General features: G+C 41.1%; 1 protein-coding gene across 4 annotated transcripts in view; it reads right to left on the bottom strand.

Annotated features, from left to right (window-relative positions):
* Nucleotides 1-19,748, bottom strand: part of LOC126259584 (peptide transporter family 1-like) — a 422,849-nt gene that overhangs the window by 79,075 nt on the left and 324,026 nt on the right. For all 4 annotated transcript variants that reach the window (XM_049956492.1, XM_049956493.1, XM_049956494.1 and 1 more), the window contains one exon: nucleotides 9,170-9,337. In XM_049956492.1, coding sequence (XP_049812449.1) covers nucleotides 9,170-9,337 — 168 coding nt within the window. The remainder of the gene's footprint in view (nucleotides 1-9,169; nucleotides 9,338-19,748) is intronic.

Genomic DNA, 19,748 nt, shown 5'->3' with positions numbered 1-19,748 from the left:
TGTAAAATAAAGCATATTATTTTTGGTTTGATAAAATATAGCAAAAAGTTATTTTCATTCTACAGCTAACCTTATGTTATCTCTCTTGGCACACTAAATATCAGCAGAATGGACAAAAATGCAAACTACCCAAGAGTAGATGGGTATGGTCAACAGTGTGAAAACTCTTCGCATCTTTTTCATTTATGGTGTTGTGAAGAAATATGTTTGGCACTCTCCACTCATTACCCAATACCACCTGAAACTAGAACAATTTAGCTGTATCATTCACAAGGACTTTTGTTATCACTCATTGTGCCCTCAAATGAGGAACATTCTTTTCACAATCTTCCAAATGGTATTTCATTGCCCATCCAACCCACAAAATGTCCTGAGTCACCCTTACGCAACACTTACTTCGAGCCCCTTGGTACGTGGGCTGCATCCATGTGGAAGGCTCAGTTGCAAGACCTAACCCAAATCAGTACATCCTGTTCCATTCCTGTCACAGAAATATCTTACCCTGTCAGAAGCAGGACCAGCTTTGAAAAGTACTCATATCATATAACAGTTCTGCTATGGCTTCTGCACAGTCTTTCTTGTGAACACAGCTTCCAACCTGCTGTCCATTTGATTGAATGGCCACTACCAAACAGTGACCAGGAGATAGGTTGACCACACAACTGGCAGGACATTCTGCTGAGCACAACATCCTTAACTGCAATTTCTGTTTTCAAAACCCCTTGCCATCTAGATCATCCCCTTCCCTCTAGTAATACCAGATTACTTAGAATTGCTTGGAAGGGAACTGTTCTTACATCACGTTTTCTGACCCCACATTCTGCCTGGCCTGCCTTTGTCTCTGTCTTATATCCCACCTCCACATCCATTCCCATATATCTTACTTTATTCTATTAACCTACACTGATATTTATCTCCTTGGTCAGTATCCTCCTCTGTTATACTTCCCCAACCCTTCCCAAACAACTCTGACATTTCATTTTCTGCCGTACAACTTTCCCCATGCACCTCCACAGTGGTGCCACATTCCTACCATGTTTCCTTGCTGCCTTCACCTGCCAGCTGTCAGCATCCCATCTCTTCAGCCATCCCTTCCTTCGAGTCCCCACTTCCTTAATCCTCCCATCCACATCACTCAACAAAATCCCTCATCCTAGCTACACTGCAGTGACAGGAACATGCAGTTAGGTGGAACAGTATAACTGTCCATATGTATTAGTTTTTTTGTTAGCTATGAAGAAGGATTTGTCTGAAAGTGTAGCAATGTTTCCAGTCTTGTCTATAGTCCCATCAACTACTCAAGGTCTCAGTTGTACAATGAGTGGCATATAGTTGCATATTAAGAATTTTCATGTCCAAAATCCTACAATGTTATCAGACAGAAAGTGTCATATAATGTTTTTGAAAAACAAAGCACAAATATGCAATATTATTAACTGTGAAATTCACCACAAAGAGGAGGCACAGAGATGCAGATAGGTACAGCGAAGAGACTTCTATACATGTAACCTTTCAGACAAAAAAGTCCTCCTTCAGAAACAGAAAGAACACATTTATTCACACAACCACAATTTTCACTCACATGGCCACTGCCTCCAGCCACTGTGGCCCAACTTCCACCCAGAACTTTCCTCTGTCCAGTATTGTTAAGCTAAGTTATCACACTCCAACAGCACTGTGCATACTCTACAAAGGGTGAAATAATTTTGTTTCAATATTTAGTACAGATAAGTGAACTGCATAGAGCAATTTGCCAGAAAATATATTACATCATGTACCAAAGTGGAACTCTGTTTACAGTAGTATAAGATGGGACACACAAATTTTTATGTAGCAGGCAAAATTGTCATGTACTGTAGTTCAAAGATTCACTTCAAGGTGGAAATGCTTCAATCTGCTAATCAGCACAGTCTTGTGTGTTGGTTCAAGCGGCACAGTTATACTCTCCCTGAGGTGACATATTCAATCTGTGATTTTTAACTGTGGTTGATCCTAAAGAACTGATGGCCTGAGATAAGTTCTGTATTCTGTTACCAAAACCTGCAGCTCAGATCATAGGAGTGCTGAAAGCAACATTTAAATAAGATGCTCTAGGCTAACTGATGGTATGAGTGGCTTTCACATTTCAATTTATGAGACATGTCACTTTAAAACCCTTGACATCACAATGTAATGAATGCATTGAAAGAGATCAAGAAAGATAACTGTTGGATGATTGCCGAGACCATTGTGTCATGTATGAATGTCAGTACATTTTATTGGGGGAAATGAACCCACAACATGTTGTTACATAATTTGTGCTGTAGATGTTCAATATGGGCCAAAGTGTAAATCTGATCACTTCTTTTTGTAACAAGCTGGTGTCACACAGTTTGAGGTGCCATGTCACGGATTGCATGGCCCCTCCCACTGGAGTTTCGAATCTTCCCTCAGGCATGGAGGTGTGTGTTGTTCTTAGCATAAGTTAGTTTAAGTAGTCTGTAAGTATAGGGACCAATGAGCTCAGTGATTTGGTCCTTGGGAATTCACACACATTTGAACAAGCAGGTTAAACAGCAAAATCATATGAATTTTTCTTCTGAAGTTGTTACTGATGACAAAAGATGGTGCTACAATTATGACCCAGTGATTAAACAGCAGCCAAGTCAGTGGAACCACTACCATCACATCAAGTGATATCACACATGATATCAATCCACATTTGTTTACTTGACATGAAGTAGACAGTGAACAAAGAATTTCTTTCATCAGGACCAAATCTTAATCAGGTTTGCGTTGCTATTTTGAAGTATGAAAATTTGCAATGAAAGTGCCTGTAGTTGAGACAGCATAAGAAGACCTGACAGCTCACAGTATGGTGGCAGATTTCAACTGCAAAGTGCCAACAACTGCAGGTGGAAACAGTAACCATCTGCAGAGCTGTGACAACACCGAGATGTTGCCATAGAGACATTTAAAAATCATGTTATGTTATTTGTTGAGGCAGCCCTGTAAAGCTGCGATGCAGAACCCTCTGCAGCTGTCAGGGATCAGCTTATGATGACTTAACTGTAGACAAATCAATCACCATAGTCGAGGAAAAATGTCAATAGTTCAACAGCAGCATCCCACTTAAAAACTTCCTGAAGTGCTTCCAGCAGAGAGAAAATTTAACTGAAAGAAGTGCACTGAATCAAATGAACATTACTTTGGAGGGAACTGAACTTTAATGTGTGGTGTGCACTATCTTTCACTTTTCTTTCTTTGGACTGCTTTCTTCTAGCTGCTTCCTGGCGTGTAACTTGTTCTTCTGCCATGTTTGTTTGTTTTGTCTCAGTGATTAATAAATGCATATTTGATATTTAGTGTGTGTTATTACTGACCTACCATACGTGATAACCGCAGTGGTGACTCCGACACCGTCATTGTCTCATTGTGAGTTATTTTGTGCTTGTTTTCATCATTTGCGAAATTCGCGTGCCAGCCCACATTGTTTCCACCACAATGGCTCTACCAGTGCCTTTCGGTGCAAGTGTCATGTGCCCCATTAACTGTGCTTGTGAGCATGAGTGGTCAAGTGTACCTAATGCAAGTTTGGTTACAGGTGAACAATTATTTATGCCCAGCCACACCAGTGACCACCTAACCTTAACTGGCTCAACATGGCCACCATCTAGTGTGGCAGCAGAACAAAAGCTAAACAACCACAACATGGACAGTGCATGCCACCTAATGACATCATCGGTGATCTTCCAGTTAAAGACATTGTGGTTTATCCTTCATCCACGCCGTTACGTTTGGGATGGTTTGACGTGCCGACAAAGTTCCAGAACAGTGAATTGAACATTTCTACGCAAGGGGTAGCACATTGTTATATGCCTAGTGTGGCAGTATCTCCCCCGCCCCCCCCCCCCCCCCCGCCCCCCATCCTCCCCCACCCTGCACGTTGTCTTGGCAATGCCGGGGTTGCCTCCCAGGTCAGCCCACCCTTGGCTGTGCCTCGACCGCCTTCCGCCCATTGTTGCTGCGGCATGAGCCATTACACCCATGCTGTGTTCATCGGGCCTGCAGTTTGGACACACCATGCTGACTTTTAAGCCCAACACCTCCACAACATGTGCTGCATGTGGCCGCTGCCCCATGCAGAGCTCAGACGATGCACCATTCACCACTACTGCACATCCGGTGTCGGAGACGTCCTGCTCTGCTCGCACAGATCTCCGTCTGCTGGTGCTGCCTCAACATGTGTTACCCGGCAGGTTTCCCAAGCTACCTGCTTTGCAAAAAGATAACCCTTAGACTTCGTTCACCTTAGTGGATCACCTACGTGATATCCACGGCATTTCCGACATTGACGCCCGTTTTGTCTGCCTGGTGTGCCACCTCCACACTCATCCGGACCTTATCAGCGACTTGCTTCTCTCATTGCTCGCCTCGCACAAGTATTCAACATTGAAACCACTGCTCATCAAGCGCCTTTCTTGCCTTCCAGTAGAGGTTATCCACCACATTATTTCATCATGAGCATCTCGACGTCCGCATTCCTTTGCAGCTTTGGCGGCACCTACAGGCATTAATTGACATTTAAGCATTACCTAACACCGGAATTTGGACATTGTGGATGGTCAAAATGCATTCATATCTGCAACTTACCTACTATCCCACGTCACTGACCCACTTGAGGTTCGTTTACGCATGGCAGATCAGGCTTACGCTATCATTCGTCACCGACACCACCTGTCACAGATGACATCTCAATCACGGTCAGTTGGCACGCCTGCATCTTTGGTTAAGCACCCTGCCAGCAGAGGCCAGTGCGCTCGCCTCGGCACCTCACCTACCATGCACCCCGTGCCTACCCAAACAATACTGGTGGCCACATTTAGGCACCACATCCCGCCACATTCCTTCACGGCGCCTACTTGCCAACGCTGCATTACTCGCTTCAGCAATGCGAAGCCCAAATGTCACACACATGTCATTGGGCATTCACTTTTTCGTTGACACTGGCACCAAAGATAGAGTTACTCTGGCCAAGCACACTGGCGACACACTTTCACCTACTACCTTGACCTTTATCGCAGCCAATCACTCTCTCATTGCTGTCCATGGCTCCATCAAGATGTCAATTCGCCTACCACTGGTCCACACCTTCCCTTGGACCTTCCACATTGCTGATGTGGGCGAATCTATGATCAAATTGGATTTCCTACATCATTACGACCTTTCACCAGACCTGTAAGCCACCGTGCTACGCCACGTGTCTGTCTTTACTGTCCCGTGCTCACATGAGTTCAGCATGACTTCACTCTCTGCCTCCTTGGCTATGCTTTTCACATGTGTGTCTCTGCTTGAGCAGATTACTGCATGGCTCTCTGAGCTCACAAATTGACGAACTCCGCACCCAGAACACTGCCTTATGCACCTGCATAGCCTCTACCTCCACTGAGTTGTCACACATGCGGCGTACTATACGTCACTATCTGCAGAACCACAATGAGGTGAGGTGACCCAACACATGCCTCTACTATGTCTTCTCACCAACCACCTCCCATGTTGAGCATTCCACTGCCTGCTGTCATTTTCGCATCTCCGCGGATGAACTTCAAGATGCACCTGCATGTGCCCTTCCCAATTCTTCGCACCGTGTGGCTCCTGCACCACGCCTCCCATTGTCAACTACAGCCAATGCCCTGCCTATGGCACCCCTGTTCATCATGGTTAGTGAACAGACGTTGCCTGCGGATCCCTTCTTGACCCCTCTTGCAGACCCCCTTCACCAGTACCGGCCATCAGTAATGGCACTTGTCATAGGATTTGCACCACCGACAGCCTACCTGCACATTAGAAGGCCAGGTGCCTTAATGCTTCCAAACTTCTGAGCACCAAGAAGATCATTCAGGATCTATTGGCTTCAGGTGTCCTCCGCCCCTCTGATAGCAACTGGTCTTCATCCATTTACATTGTTCCTAAAAATGATGGCACCTTGTGCTTGTGTGGGGACTACGTGTCCCTTAACGCTCACACCATTATCGATATCTACCCCATTCCTCATAAACAAGATTTCACGCAATTACTACACGGTTCTAATTTTTTCTCCACTTTAGATTGTTCCAAGGTATACCATCAGATCCCCATGCATCCACCGGATATTTCTAAGATGGCCATCGTCACACCCTTTGGCCTATCTGAATACTGCTACATGCCTTATGAATTGAAAAATTTTGCACAGGCATGGCAGTGGTTCATTGATTCCATTTTGATCCCTCTGCCATTTGCTTATGCTTACTTAGATGATATACTGATCTTTTCTTCCCCCCACTGGGAAGCATGAAGTTCACCTTGATGTGGTTCATTTGGCCCTCACTGCCAATGGCGTGGTGATCAACCATGATAAATCTCAACTGTGTTCCACATCATTGACCTTCCTAGGCTATATTATCTCCGCCAATGGTCTCTATTCGATGAGTTCTTGTGTCGAAACCATACCCTCTCCCCGAGGATTATGCTCAGCTTCATTGTTTTCTGGGTATCGCTAATTTTTATCACCGCCATATTCCTCAGGCTGCCTCCATCAAAATGGCCCTCACCGACACCCTCTCCAGCAAAAGCACCACTGGGAAACAGAAGTTGGAGTGGACCAAACCCATGCTCAACACTTTTGGTAACTTGGAAGAAAGGTCAGTGTTGGCCATAATATTGATGGTTTATTGACAGCAAAATCGATTTTCAATTGCATAGTGATCATCTTCAGTGGTGTAGTGTACAAATGAAACTCATAGGCACTGGTGTCAAGTTATTATCAGTAACCAAAGCTATGAAATGATCACAATATGAGTTATGTGAGTTATTGTGATCGTTTCATAGCTTTGATTACTGATAATAACTTGACACCAGTGCCCATGAGTTTAATTTGTACACTACAGCACTGAAAATGATCACTATGTGATTTAAAATCGATTTTGCTGTCAATAAACCATCAATATTATGGCCAACGCTGACCTTCCTTCTAATTTCATGTATATGGTCGTTATGCACACAGCACTCTATGGAGTCACCAATCAACACTTTTGGTAACCTTAAAACTGCCCTGATCAAGGCCATCATTCTCACCCACCCTGACCCTGAGGTCAACTGTGGGCACTGTTTTAAACAGCACATTGCGACTACACCCAACTCCTCTGCTTCTTTTCCAAGAAACTGGCCAAGAGCCAGTGTAAATGGTCTGCTTTCAACCATGAGCTCTTCACAGTGTATGAGGCAACTAAACCTTTCCATAGTGACCTCAAGGGGCGACCTTTCACGATCAGTGCAGATCACAAGCCACTCATGGATGATATTTGTGATCCTGCTAAGGATCTTCCACCATATGGACTACATGTGTCAGCACTCTTCGGACACGTGCTGTATACATAGTGCGGAGAACATTGTGGCAGACTACCTTTCCTGCATCTGTGTGCTAACCACACTGCTGAATCTGGAGGAGCTTGCCCTACTTCAGGCTGAATACGATGACATACAGTGAATAATATCAAACAATGAGTCATCGCTCTCTGTCCAGCCCCATATATTACACGGGTCGACGATCCCTCTCCTTTGTGACACTTCTACAGGCACACCCCTCTCCCTGGTCCCTATCGCTCTTTGCCACGGGGCCTTAACTGCCTTGCATGGCTTGGCCCACCCCGGAACAAGAGCCACGATGGAGCTGGTTATGCAGTGCTTTGTCTGTCCCGGCGTGAAACATGACTGCTGCACTCGGACCCACACATGCATCCCGTGCCAGCACAGCAAGTTCATCAGGCACACTCAGCCTCCATTGGGGAAGTTTGACATTCCAAAGGGGAGTCTTTGGCACGTCCATATTGATGTCATTTGTCCCCTCTCCCCTTCCGAGGGTTCAGATACATCTGATTGATTATCAACCATGTGACCCACTGGGTCGAGGCGGTCCATCTTATTAACATTGTGACCGACACCATCGCATGTTCCTTTGTCTCTGTGTGGGTTGCTCATTTCAGTTGTTCCCTGTCTCTCATGACCAACCGTGGAAACCAGTTTGAGTCTGCCCTCTTTGCACTACTCTGCAAACTCTACATCATCGCCAAATTTCACACCATGGTTTAACCCCGACAGGCAAACAGCCTGGTTGAACAGTGGCACCGCACACTCACGGTCGTGTTTATATGCCATGGCAGCCTATGGTCCGAGCCCCTCACGTGAGACCTGCAGGGTATTCGCTCAGCTCATAAAGAAGACTTGAATGCCTTGCCCGCTGAGATTCTATACGGCAAACCCCTCCTCCCTCCCACTGAGTTCGTCGAGGATTCACCGTCAGTTGCTACTGTGGATGTTCCTGCTATGGTTGAATGGTCTTGTATGCACATCGCACAGCTCCCTACCCCATTTCCATGCCCTCACTCCACCCTGCCTGTGTTTGTCCACAAGAACCTTGCTCCGTGCGACTCTGTGATGCTGCGGGGTGCCACTGTGTGAGCAGCCTTGCAGTCGCCTTATTTGGGCCCTCACTGCGTGCTATGTCACAGTAAGAACACAGTGTCATCCACTTACATGGCTGTCCACAGATTGTGTCTGTTAATTGACTAAAACCAACGTGTTCACTCAATGAACCGCTTCCTGATGCTGCTGACCTGCCTCTGGCCAATGTCTCTCCACCTGTGCAGCCGTTGGATCCATGGGACCCTTTGCACCGCCTACTTCTCGTGCCGGCCGCCGCCTACAACCAACATGCAGACACAAAGATTATGAATTCATTTGATGAAGCTTCCCTCTGTTTTTTTCCACACTACTGGTGAGTGGAGGGGTGGGGGGGTGGGGGGTGGGGGGGGGGGGGGGTCGTGAGGAGCATGAGGAACTCTGTGGCATCTCTGGCACAGAGCGTCCTATCTTTGACTCTTATTTCTTTGGACTGCTTTGTTCTAGCTCATTCTCGGCACGTAACTTGTATTTCTGCCATGTTTGTTCATTATGTCTCGGTGATTAATAAATGTGTATTCGATACTTAGTGTGTGTTATTGCTGTCCAACAATACATGATAACCACAAATGTATCACAAGAATGTTATGTAGTGAAATACATTACAACATTGTTTATCTTGACATTGTTAACCAAGTAATGAATTAATGAGTATGAGTAAATGTTTTAATGATTATACACCAAACTTTTTTACCTGTTGATCAAAAAGTGCCCAGAAAATTGGCAATGGGATGTACAAAAACATAACTCTTAGTGTTGCCTTTATATCTTCAATAAGGTTCTTGTCATGTTTATCATCTGCATAGTCCAGCCAGTGGTCACGTTTCTCTCCCTTTGCTTTGATCTTTTGAGAAAGAGCATGCTGGAAGAAAAACACATTAATTGGAAATGTTTTGTTTTTTTTTAAATTTAGATTCAGTTTTGAAACATCTCATATTCACAGCTATTTCATATTTTCCATGCGGAGAGACATGTAACAGGATTATTAATAAATAGGTCATTGCAATGGACATGGAAATGACAGTGAACATTGTCCTCTAAGAATTTTAGTGCACTATCAGAAAAAACATTTAATATTATACTGCCAGTATTAAACAATAAATAATTAATAATTAAACATTGGAAAATAAAAATTTTATCATGTAAGAAAGCATGCTTGAAAACAGTACGTCCCAGACAGGGAGGAAGAACTTATGAAAACAAGACTTCCCAACAGCAAGTTTGCAAAAACAGCTGTCAGAGAAACAAGTTGGTCAGTAACTAACTAAAAAATATGCCATTTGTTTAAGTATTACTTTATACTTTCCGAATATGTAGAATCTGTGATAACAGATCCTTGTTAATACCGCAATAAATGATAAATACATTGAATTATGCCTTTATTCTGACAGTTTATGAATAAATGTCTTCCATCAACTACCTGTATAACTTTGTTGCCCACTTTGTGGCCTATTTCTTCTTTGGTTGAGGTCAGAAGCCTTTTAGTTCAACCACTTTGAGCCTTAGTGACCTAACAATTGTGTGTGATGCTTTTGCAATGGAGCAATTCCTGCCCTATTGAAGACATAGCCTAGGACTCTTCAAAGGTTTCAACACACAGTGAAGATTAGATTAGATTTACTTTCATTCCAATTGATCCGTAGTGAGGAGGTCCTCCAGGATGTAGAACATGTCAGAAAACAACAATACATGACAAATATTTACAACTAAAACAAATAAGCTAATGTGCCATTCCTGAGGTCCCAAGTGGAATGATCATCATTTTTTAATGAACACTATATGAAAGAGTCATTTTACAAATACTAATGCAGTGAATTTAAAATAAAAACGTTTATTTATTTATAAGGTAATAAAATGTGTAATACAACTACTATAATACTTATTTACAATGAACACATTACAGGAGTTGGCCACCAATAAATCCTTTAGGCTTCTCTTAAACTGAATTTCATTGGTTGTTAAGCTTTTTATAGCTGCTGGCAAGTTATTGAAAATATGTGTTCCTGAATAATACACACCTTTTTGTACATGAGTAAGTGACTTTAAATCCTTGTGAAGATTATTCTTATTTCTAATATTGATTCCATGAATTGAGCTGTTGGTTTGAAAAAGTGACATATTTTTAATGACAAATTTCATTAAGGAATAAATATATTGGGAAGCAGTAGTTAGTATCCCTAGCTCCTTAAACAGGCTTCTGCAGGATGTTCTTAAGTTCACACCACATATTACTCTTACTGCACATTTTTGTGCCCGGAAAACTTTAGCTTGGCTTGATGAATTACCCTAAAAAATAATCCCACATGACATTATGGAATGAAAGTAAGCATAGTATGCCAGCTTTTTCATTTTTATATCCCCTATGTCTGACACAATTCGCATTGCAAATAGAGATTTGTTAAGACGCTTCAGCAGTTCTGTGGTGTGCTCCTCCCACTTGACTTTATTATCAAGCTGTAATCCCAAGAATTTAACACTGTCCACTTCTTCTATCTACTTGTCATCGTATGTTAGGCATCTACTCGTGGGACACCCCTTACAAGTTCTGAACTGCACGTAGTGTGTTTTTTCAAAGTTTAGTGACAAAGAATTGGCTAGGAACCAGTGATTAATGTCCACAAATATTTTATTGGCTGATCTTTCTAAGACTACACTTGATTTGCTATTTATTGCAATGTTTGTATCATCAGAAAACAAAGCGAACTTGGCATCTGGTAATGTTACTGATGAAAGGTCATTGATATAAACAAGAAAAAGTAAGGGTCCAAAAATGGAACCTTGTGGGGACCCCACATGTAATTAGTTCCCAGGTGGATCATACCTGATGGCTTGATACATGTCTCTTTCCTAATAACATCCTTTGTTTCCTGCCAGAGATGTAAGATTTGAACCATTTTGCAGCATTTCCTGTTACACTATAATATTCTAATTTAGTTAAAGGATATTGCGATTTACACAGTCAAATGGCTTTGACAGATCACGAAGTATACCAGTTGCCTGCAATTTTTTGTCTAATGCTTTCTGGTTGATTGACTGGGGGGTGGGAGTGGGGAATCAGTAAGGAACCAAACAACAAGGTCATCATTCACTGCCTTGGGTTAATTTTTGAGATACCTGTAGCAGAGTTAGCAAAGGAAGATCCCCAATAGTCGCAATGAGTTTGATATGGCAGCTCCGTGTATCTACCTCAACCAGTGACGTAACATGTTGCAGCTTTACAGATACCTACTGTTTCTGCCTGCAGGTGACAGCTGAAAACGTCCTGCCAGCTGTCGGGAATCTTTTTTTGCCTCAACTATAAAGTGAAACAGACATCTAGTGTTCAGTGTCAGTACTGTGTGAGAAAGCAAGAGCTTTTCTTTCCTCTGTCACTTATTTCCTTCCCCTGCAGCAGCGTTTACTGGGAATGTCTTTATTCCTAAACTTCCTACTCTGATAGCAATCAACAAATATTGAACAAAAAGTACAAGAGTCAGTTCATTAACAGAAAAGCAAGATAGCAATTTTATAAACGACCATCAGCTGAAAATACAACTGGAAAAATAATGAATGTATTTGTAACAGGAGCTTCTTTTGCTAATTAAGATTTTCACGTATAACCTGCTAACCAAACAAACACTGAATTTTTTTTTTTACAGAATTACCATTAATGATGGTTATGAGAATGATCACTCTGGAAGTTTCCATAATGACAGTGTTCTGTGCATTCTATTGATATCTTCCAAGACACAAACTACGGCAGCATATGTTGCATTCTATAGTGACATGTCAGAACATGATGATGCTGTAAGAAATTATGGAAAGGTCCACTGCCATGTTTCATATGGTGTTCAGCTGCTCTCAGAATTGAGATTAAATGGGAGTATTTCTGTCAAATTACAATTTCAAATAATTTGAAAATGGACTTAGGGTGTGTGAACCAGTGTTGAGTGATTAAATTTGGTGTTTGGAGCTGTTATATATCAATGCCCAAGTTTGGTTCAGTGAATTCATACTATTTCTTGAAACTGACATCAGTAGTGTACACACACAAAAATGGGCAATGGGGAGCTGTGCAGTCACAAATGGAAATGAAAGAAGTGATACAACTGCAACAAAGCTGTTCAGGCAGTTCAGCTCATCTAACACTTTGTACTGACAATGAAACATTCATTTAACATGCACAGATATAAGAAACACCAGTAAATTTTCTTTACTGTGTTCTTTAGGCTGAATTTGAGTGGCGATACTTACTGTTATACACAGAATACTATCACTGACAGTCATTTTCACATAATTTTTTCAACACAACACAAACAAAAATGTGGATTCACTTGGAGCAGACTTCTGTGCTGCCTACTGCCAGGAGAGAACAAATGAAGGATGTGATACAGGACTAAGAGAGCAAGATAAACAAAGGGCCAAGTGCTCCACTTATTCATTCATTGTGTTATGTGGAACAAGTGAAGCTATATATTAACAGGCAAGAGCAGCCATTGTAGGCTGTTTGTGTGAAGTATAGTGTTAGCAGATTATGGCTAGTGGGAATTCCCTCACACAAAATATTAAAAACATATCTAAAGAACCATAAAAAAAGTTATCTGTGATGCCAAAGAAATGTCCAGTATAGAAGAAGTCCAGGTAGGTGTTCCACAGGGATCTGTACTGGGCGTTTTCTGTTCCTAATAACTACTGATGATTTGCCATCAGCTGTTAAGTCAATTACATTGCTATATGCAGATGATACAATTTTTATTTACAGTAGTAATGATTTCAGTAGTCTTAAAACTACAGTAGTCTTAAAACAAGCAGCCTATTCGTTAAAAGCAAATGGATTCTTGATGAATGAAATCATAATGCAGCAGATGGTTTTTAGCCTTAAGACAAGCTTCTAAAAGATGATCCAAGCTGTTTTTAGTTCTTGGGAGTACCGTCAAATGGGGTGATTTCACACAAGGGCAAATTCAGACAGTATGGCTTATTTGCTCTTTGCCACTGCATAGAAACAAAGAGTTAGCGATTTTAACATCCGTGCATCAGTTATTTTAAGTGCAAGATTGCATTAATTGCTTTCCACAACTTTTATTTTGCATCAATTGTTTCCCTAGCTGAATAATTGACAAACAGTCTCAGTGTTAAAAATCCATGCATTATCGTAAAGTGGAAACTTTCTATTGTTGTGCTGAGCGGGAAGTTATTGTAACTGTAATTGTCGACGCGCTCAGTAGCTAACAGCATTGAGACAATTTCTGTACAAGTTTGATGAGTTTCTCGTGCAAGGTTATGAAAAAAATGACAGTTTTTGTAAAACTGTGTACATTTTATATATGCAAACTAGCTCTGTAGATGATAAAGAAATTGATGAAATGTATGATGACATAAAAGAAATTATTCAGGTAGTGAAGGGAGACAAAATTTTAATAGTCATGGGTGACTGGAATTTGATAGTAGGAAAAGGAAGAGAAGGAAACATAGTAGGTGAATATGGATTGGTGGGAAGAAATGAAAGAGGAAGCCGCCTGGTAGAATTTTGCACAGAGCATAAGTTAATCATAGCTAACACTTGGTTCAAGAGTCATAAAAGAAGGTTGTATACATGGAAGAATCCTGGAGATACTAGAAGGTATCAGATAGATTATATAATGGTAAGACAGAGATTTAGGAACCAGGTTTTAAATTGTAAGACATTTCCAGGGGCAGATGTGGACTCTGACCACAATCTATTGGTTATGAACTGTAGATTAAAACTGAAGAAACTGCAAAAAGGTGGGAATTTAAGGAGATGGGACCTGGATAAACTGACTAAACCAGAGGTTGTACAGAGTTTCAGGGACAGCATAAGGGAACAATTGACAGGAATGGGGGAAAGAAATACAGTAGAAGAAGAATGGGTAGCTCTGAGGGATGAAATAGTGAAGGCAGCAGAGGATCAAGTAGGTAAAAAGACGAGAACTAGTAGAAATCCTTGGGTAACAGAAGAAATATTGAATTTGATGGATTAAAGGAGAAAATATAAAAATGCAGTAAATGAAGCATGCAAAAGAGAATACAAACGTCTCAAAAATGAGATCGACAGGAAGTGCAAAATGGCTAAGCAGGGATGGCTAGAGGAGAAATGTAAGGATGTAGAGGCTTATCTCACTAGGGGTAAGATAGATACTGCCTACAGGAAAATTAAAGAGACCTTTGGAGATAAGAGAACCACTTGTATGAATATCAAGAGCTCAGATGGAAACCCAAAGAAAAAAGGCAAAGCAGAAAGGTGGAAGGAGTATATAGAGGGTCTATACAAGGGCGATGTACTTGAGGACAATATTATGGAAATGAAAGAGGATGTAGATGAAGATGAAATGGGAGATACGATACTGCGTGAAGAGTTTGACAGAGCACTGAAAGACCTGAGTCGAAACAAGGCCCTGGGAGTAGACAACATTCCATTGGAACTACTAACGGCCTTGGGAGAGCCAGTTCTGACAAAACTCTACCATCTGGTGAGCAAGATGTATGAGACAGGTGAAATACCCACAGACTTCAAGAAGAATATAATAATTCCAATCCCAAAGAAAGCAGGTGTTGACAGATGTGAAAATTACTGAACTATCAGTTTAATAAGTCACAGCTGCAAAATACTAATGCGAATTCTTTACAGACGCATGGAAAAACTGGAAGAAGCCGACCTTAGTGAAGATCAGTTTGGATTCCGCAGAAATGTTGGAACACGTGAGGCAATAATGACCCTACGACTTATCTTAGAAAATAGATTAAGGAAAGGCAAACCTACATTTCTAGCATTTGTAGACTTAGAGAAAGCTTTTGACAATGTTGACTGGAATACTCTATTTCAAATTCTAAAGGTGGCTGGGGTAAAATACAGGGAGCGAAAGGCTATTTACAATTTGTACAGAAACCAGATGGCAGTTATAAGAGTCGAGGGGCATGAAAGGGAAGCAGTGGTTGGGAAGGGAGTGAGACAGGGTTGTAGCCTGTCCCCAATGTTATTCAATCTGTATATTGAGCAAGCAGTAAAGGAAACAAAAGAAAAATTCAGAGTAGGTATTAAAGACCATGGAGAAGAAATAAAAACTTTGAGGTTCGCCGATGACATTGTAATTCTGTCAGAGACAGCAAAGGACTTGGAAGAGCAGTTGAACGGAATGAACAGTGTCTTGAAAGGAGGGTGTAAGACGAACATCAACAAACGCAAAACGAGGATAATGGAATGTAGTTGAATTAAGTCGGGTGATGCTGAGGGAATTAGATTAGGAAATGAGACACTTAAAGTAGTAAATGAGTTTTACTATTTGGGGAGCAAAATAACTGATGATGGTCGAAGTAGAGAGGATGTAAAATGTAGACTGGCAATGGCAAGGAAAGCGTTTCTGAAGAAGAGAAATTTGTTAACATCGAGCATAGATTTAAGTGTCAGGAAGTCGTTTCTGAAAGTATTTGTATGGAGTGTAGCCATGTATGGAAGTCAAACATTGATGATAAATAGTTTGGACGAGAAGAGAATAGAAGCTTTCGAAATATGGTGCTACAGAAGAATACTGTAGATGGGTGGATCACATAAGTAATGAGGAGGTATTGAATAGAATTGTGGAGAAGAGGAGTTTATGGCACAACTTGAATCGAAGAAGGGATCGGTTGGTAGGACATGTTTTGAGGCATCAAGGGATCACAAATTTAGTATTGGTGGGCTGCGTGGAGGGTAAAAATCTTAGAGGGAGATCAAGAGATGAATACACTAGGCAGATTCAGAAGGATGTAGGTTGGCGTAGGTACTGGGAGATGAAGCAGCTTGCACAGGATAGAGTCAACAACGGGTACTGTGTGGGGTGATTTCGGACAATGTCAAGAATGTATAAGAGCAGGAGAGGTGCTACAGTACAGTGTAATTATGACCCAGAACTTTTAGATAAAGCTGTTCATGATATTCAGAGTGATAAATTATCGTACAGAAAAGCGTGTGATTTGTATGGTATACCTAAATCAACCCTTCAAAATAAAGTGCAGGAGGCACATCTGAAAAGAATGGGAGGACAGCCAGTGCCAAATAAAGAAGAAAAAATAATGAAGCAAGGTATCTTGGGGGCTGCACATTGGGGATTTCCTTTCATTAAACTGGGTATTAGGTATTTTGTTAAAGGCTACCTTGAAAAATCTGCCTGAAAAGAGAAGAAATTTTGTAATAATTTGCCAGGAGAAGAATGGGTGCATTTATTCCTCAAATGACAGTCAGAAAATCTTTCTGTTTGCTTAAGCGAAAATATTAAATGAGCTCGTGCAGAAGTGAACAAAGAGACTGTTAACATGTTTTTTTCCAATATCAAGCCAAATCTGGAAAATCTTCCACCTAGCAACATGATCAACTATGATGAAACCAACATTTCAGATGATCCAGGGAAGCAGCAGATAATTACGAAACGGGGGAGTAAGCATGCTGAAAAAGTGATGGACTCATCAAAATCTAGTGTCTCAATAATGATGGCAGCTAGTGCTGATGGTAAACTGCTTCCTCCATACGTCCTTTACAAATCAGAGCATTTGTGGGACACGTGGCAAGAAGGTGGACCACAAGGAACCTGCTTCAATAGGAACAAAAGTGGATGGTTTGCCCTTCTAGTATTTGAAGACTGGCTCTTGACAATCACTTTGCCCTATTTGAAGAGGCAGTCATGATTGGAGACAACTTACCCAGTCTGGTGTCTTTACGTGTTATTGAAGACTGTGAGCGGAACAATATTTCATTCATTCTCCTTCCCCCCAATAGCACGCACCTCACCCAACCCCTTGATGTAAGCTTCTTCAGGCCAATGAAAGCAGCGTGGCGAGCTGTATTATTTGATTGGAATGATTGGAAAAAACACACTCGTGGGTCTATTTCCAAGGATGCCTTCCCATCTCTTCTGAAGCAGACAATGACTAAGATTTCAGCAAACTCCAAGGAAAACATGAGGGGTAGTTTTTATGCCACGGGCCTAATCCCTTTTGATCCAGATCATGTCTTACAAACATTGCCTGATAATGAGGAGGGCCAGCAAAGCAACGCAGACGCATGGTCTTCCACTTTTGAAGAGATGCTCAAAGAAATTTGTTATCCTCGAAATAAGCTTGGTAGCTCCCACTGCCACTGCAAACTAGACATTAAACCTGGAAAATCTATCACTGGCCAAGATTTTCAAGGAAACAAAAACAGTGCTGAAACAAGTGACAGTGCTTCTAGCAGTAGTGAAAGTGAAAACAACACACCATCCAATGAAGTTTTAGTGCTGAAAGAAGAGGCTTTTCTTGTTGCAGAGTACAAATATAAATGTGGAAACAAGGAGCAAACAAGGCAGTATGTTGGAGTGGCCACAAATGTTGGTGCTACGGAAGTAAGTGTGAAATTCTTGCACCCACACAAGAACAGTAAAAATATATTTGTGTTTCCTAATGTCCCCGATGAAAAGACAATACAAAAATTGCAAATTTTGAGAATACTTCCCACACCAGTTGAGAAGAGAGGAATGTTCATTTTTAGAGAAGATGAGCTTTAGACTCGAAGACAATCATCTATTTTAAGTGTTTGCAACTTAATTTAGAAAGAGGAGTCAGAAAAATTATTTTGACCTTTTAGTTAGATTACTTTGTTTGTTTCTGTCTGTTTCTTATATTTCAGTTAAGAACTGTAAAAAATTTTTATTTAAATTCTTGCAAAATAAAAACTTATCTGTAATATATAAAATTCATTATATCATTCTGTGGAGTCACCACCAGACACCACACTTGCTAGGTGGTAGCCTTTAAATCGGCCGCGGTCCGTTAGTATACGTCGGACCCGCGTGTCGCCACTGTCAGTGATTGCAGACCGAGCGCCACCACACGGCAGGTCTAGAGAGACTTCCTAGCACTCACCCCAGTTGTACAGCCGACGTTAATAGCAATGGTTCACTGACAAATACGCTCTCATTTGCCGAGACGATAGTTAGCATAGCCTTCAGCTATGTCATTTGCTATGACCTAGCAAGGTGCCATTATCAATAGATATTTAACTTGTGATGCCTGTACCGTCAGACCGATGTACACCACTTATGGATTAAAGTTAAGTATTACATCAACTACGTACTTTGTTTGCTACTAAAAATTCCCTTAACTGTTCCAGACCTCACGCCAGTCTGCGTGAGCTTAACGCGTGCCTTTCGGCTTCCTCTCATAGTGACTTGGCTGTCTTGCCAAGTCACAACACATTCAATATCACTTATTTGTAACAAAGGGCTGCCTTAAAATTTGTAAAATGTTACCAAAATCAAATAAAAAGCATGTAGAATTTTAAAAACAGGCAGTAACTGTCCAAATTAACCCTCTATATACCATAACTTCGGACAGAGATTTAAAAAACACATGTCCGAAATCACCCCAATCCATGGGTTGACTTCGGACACTTTATTTAACTGCGTCAGATAAATATACCTACACATACACTTTCTGGTTTTGGGATATTTTATTTGTTACACATATACCCTACTGCTTCAATAACAATGAATTTAATCTAACAATATATACGAAAGTTACAATCAAAATAACGACAAAATCATCCAAAATCACCCCGTTTGACGGTATGTTTAGATGATAAATTATGTTGGGGTCAACATGTGCAATACATTAGTGGTAAGTTGTCAAGAGCAGTTTATTTGTTAAGACAACTTTGCAGAGAAACTTTACATTATTATGGCAGAAGAAAGAATAGAGGCATTCATACTCCGTACCACAGACTGTCAAAATCACTTAAAGCTGTGAGCTCATGGAACACAAATTATTTAATAAGCTCCCACAATCTGTAAAAGAATTATTAGAATGACTGTTCAAACAAATACTGCAGGACTGGTTAGTTGTCCACCCATTATGTGAAAAAAAAGCAGTTTATCAACAGTAATATAATACTGCAACATTAATAAAAAGACTGTTGTTTCTTTTAAATTATCAGTTTTTTATGTGTGTGATGCTGGTTATGCACATTAGGAGAAAAAGAGCTACTTTGAGGGAAAAACTACTACTATCCTACTATGTGGTTCTTGTTTTCCATCTACTACAGCAAACAAAATATTTATGCAACTTAGTGCAGACCTCAGTCAGTTGTTTATATAGTGGGAAAGTCAAGATCTGTTTAAGATAATTATTAGAGTTACACTATTTAAATTTCCTAGTCCACATATCCTGATAAATTGTGAAAGGAGTTGTTAAAGAGGTATCCTTTTTAGCTTGTTTTTGAGTATCTGGAGATTTTCCATTTTATTTCTAATGTAACACATTATAAA

Source organism: Schistocerca nitens, chromosome 5 (assembly GCF_023898315.1).
Source record: "Schistocerca nitens isolate TAMUIC-IGC-003100 chromosome 5, iqSchNite1.1, whole genome shotgun sequence".
In the NCBI taxonomy this organism is placed as follows: domain Eukaryota; kingdom Metazoa; phylum Arthropoda; class Insecta; order Orthoptera; family Acrididae; genus Schistocerca; species Schistocerca nitens.
This window is presented reverse-complemented; position numbering and strand designations above follow the sequence as displayed.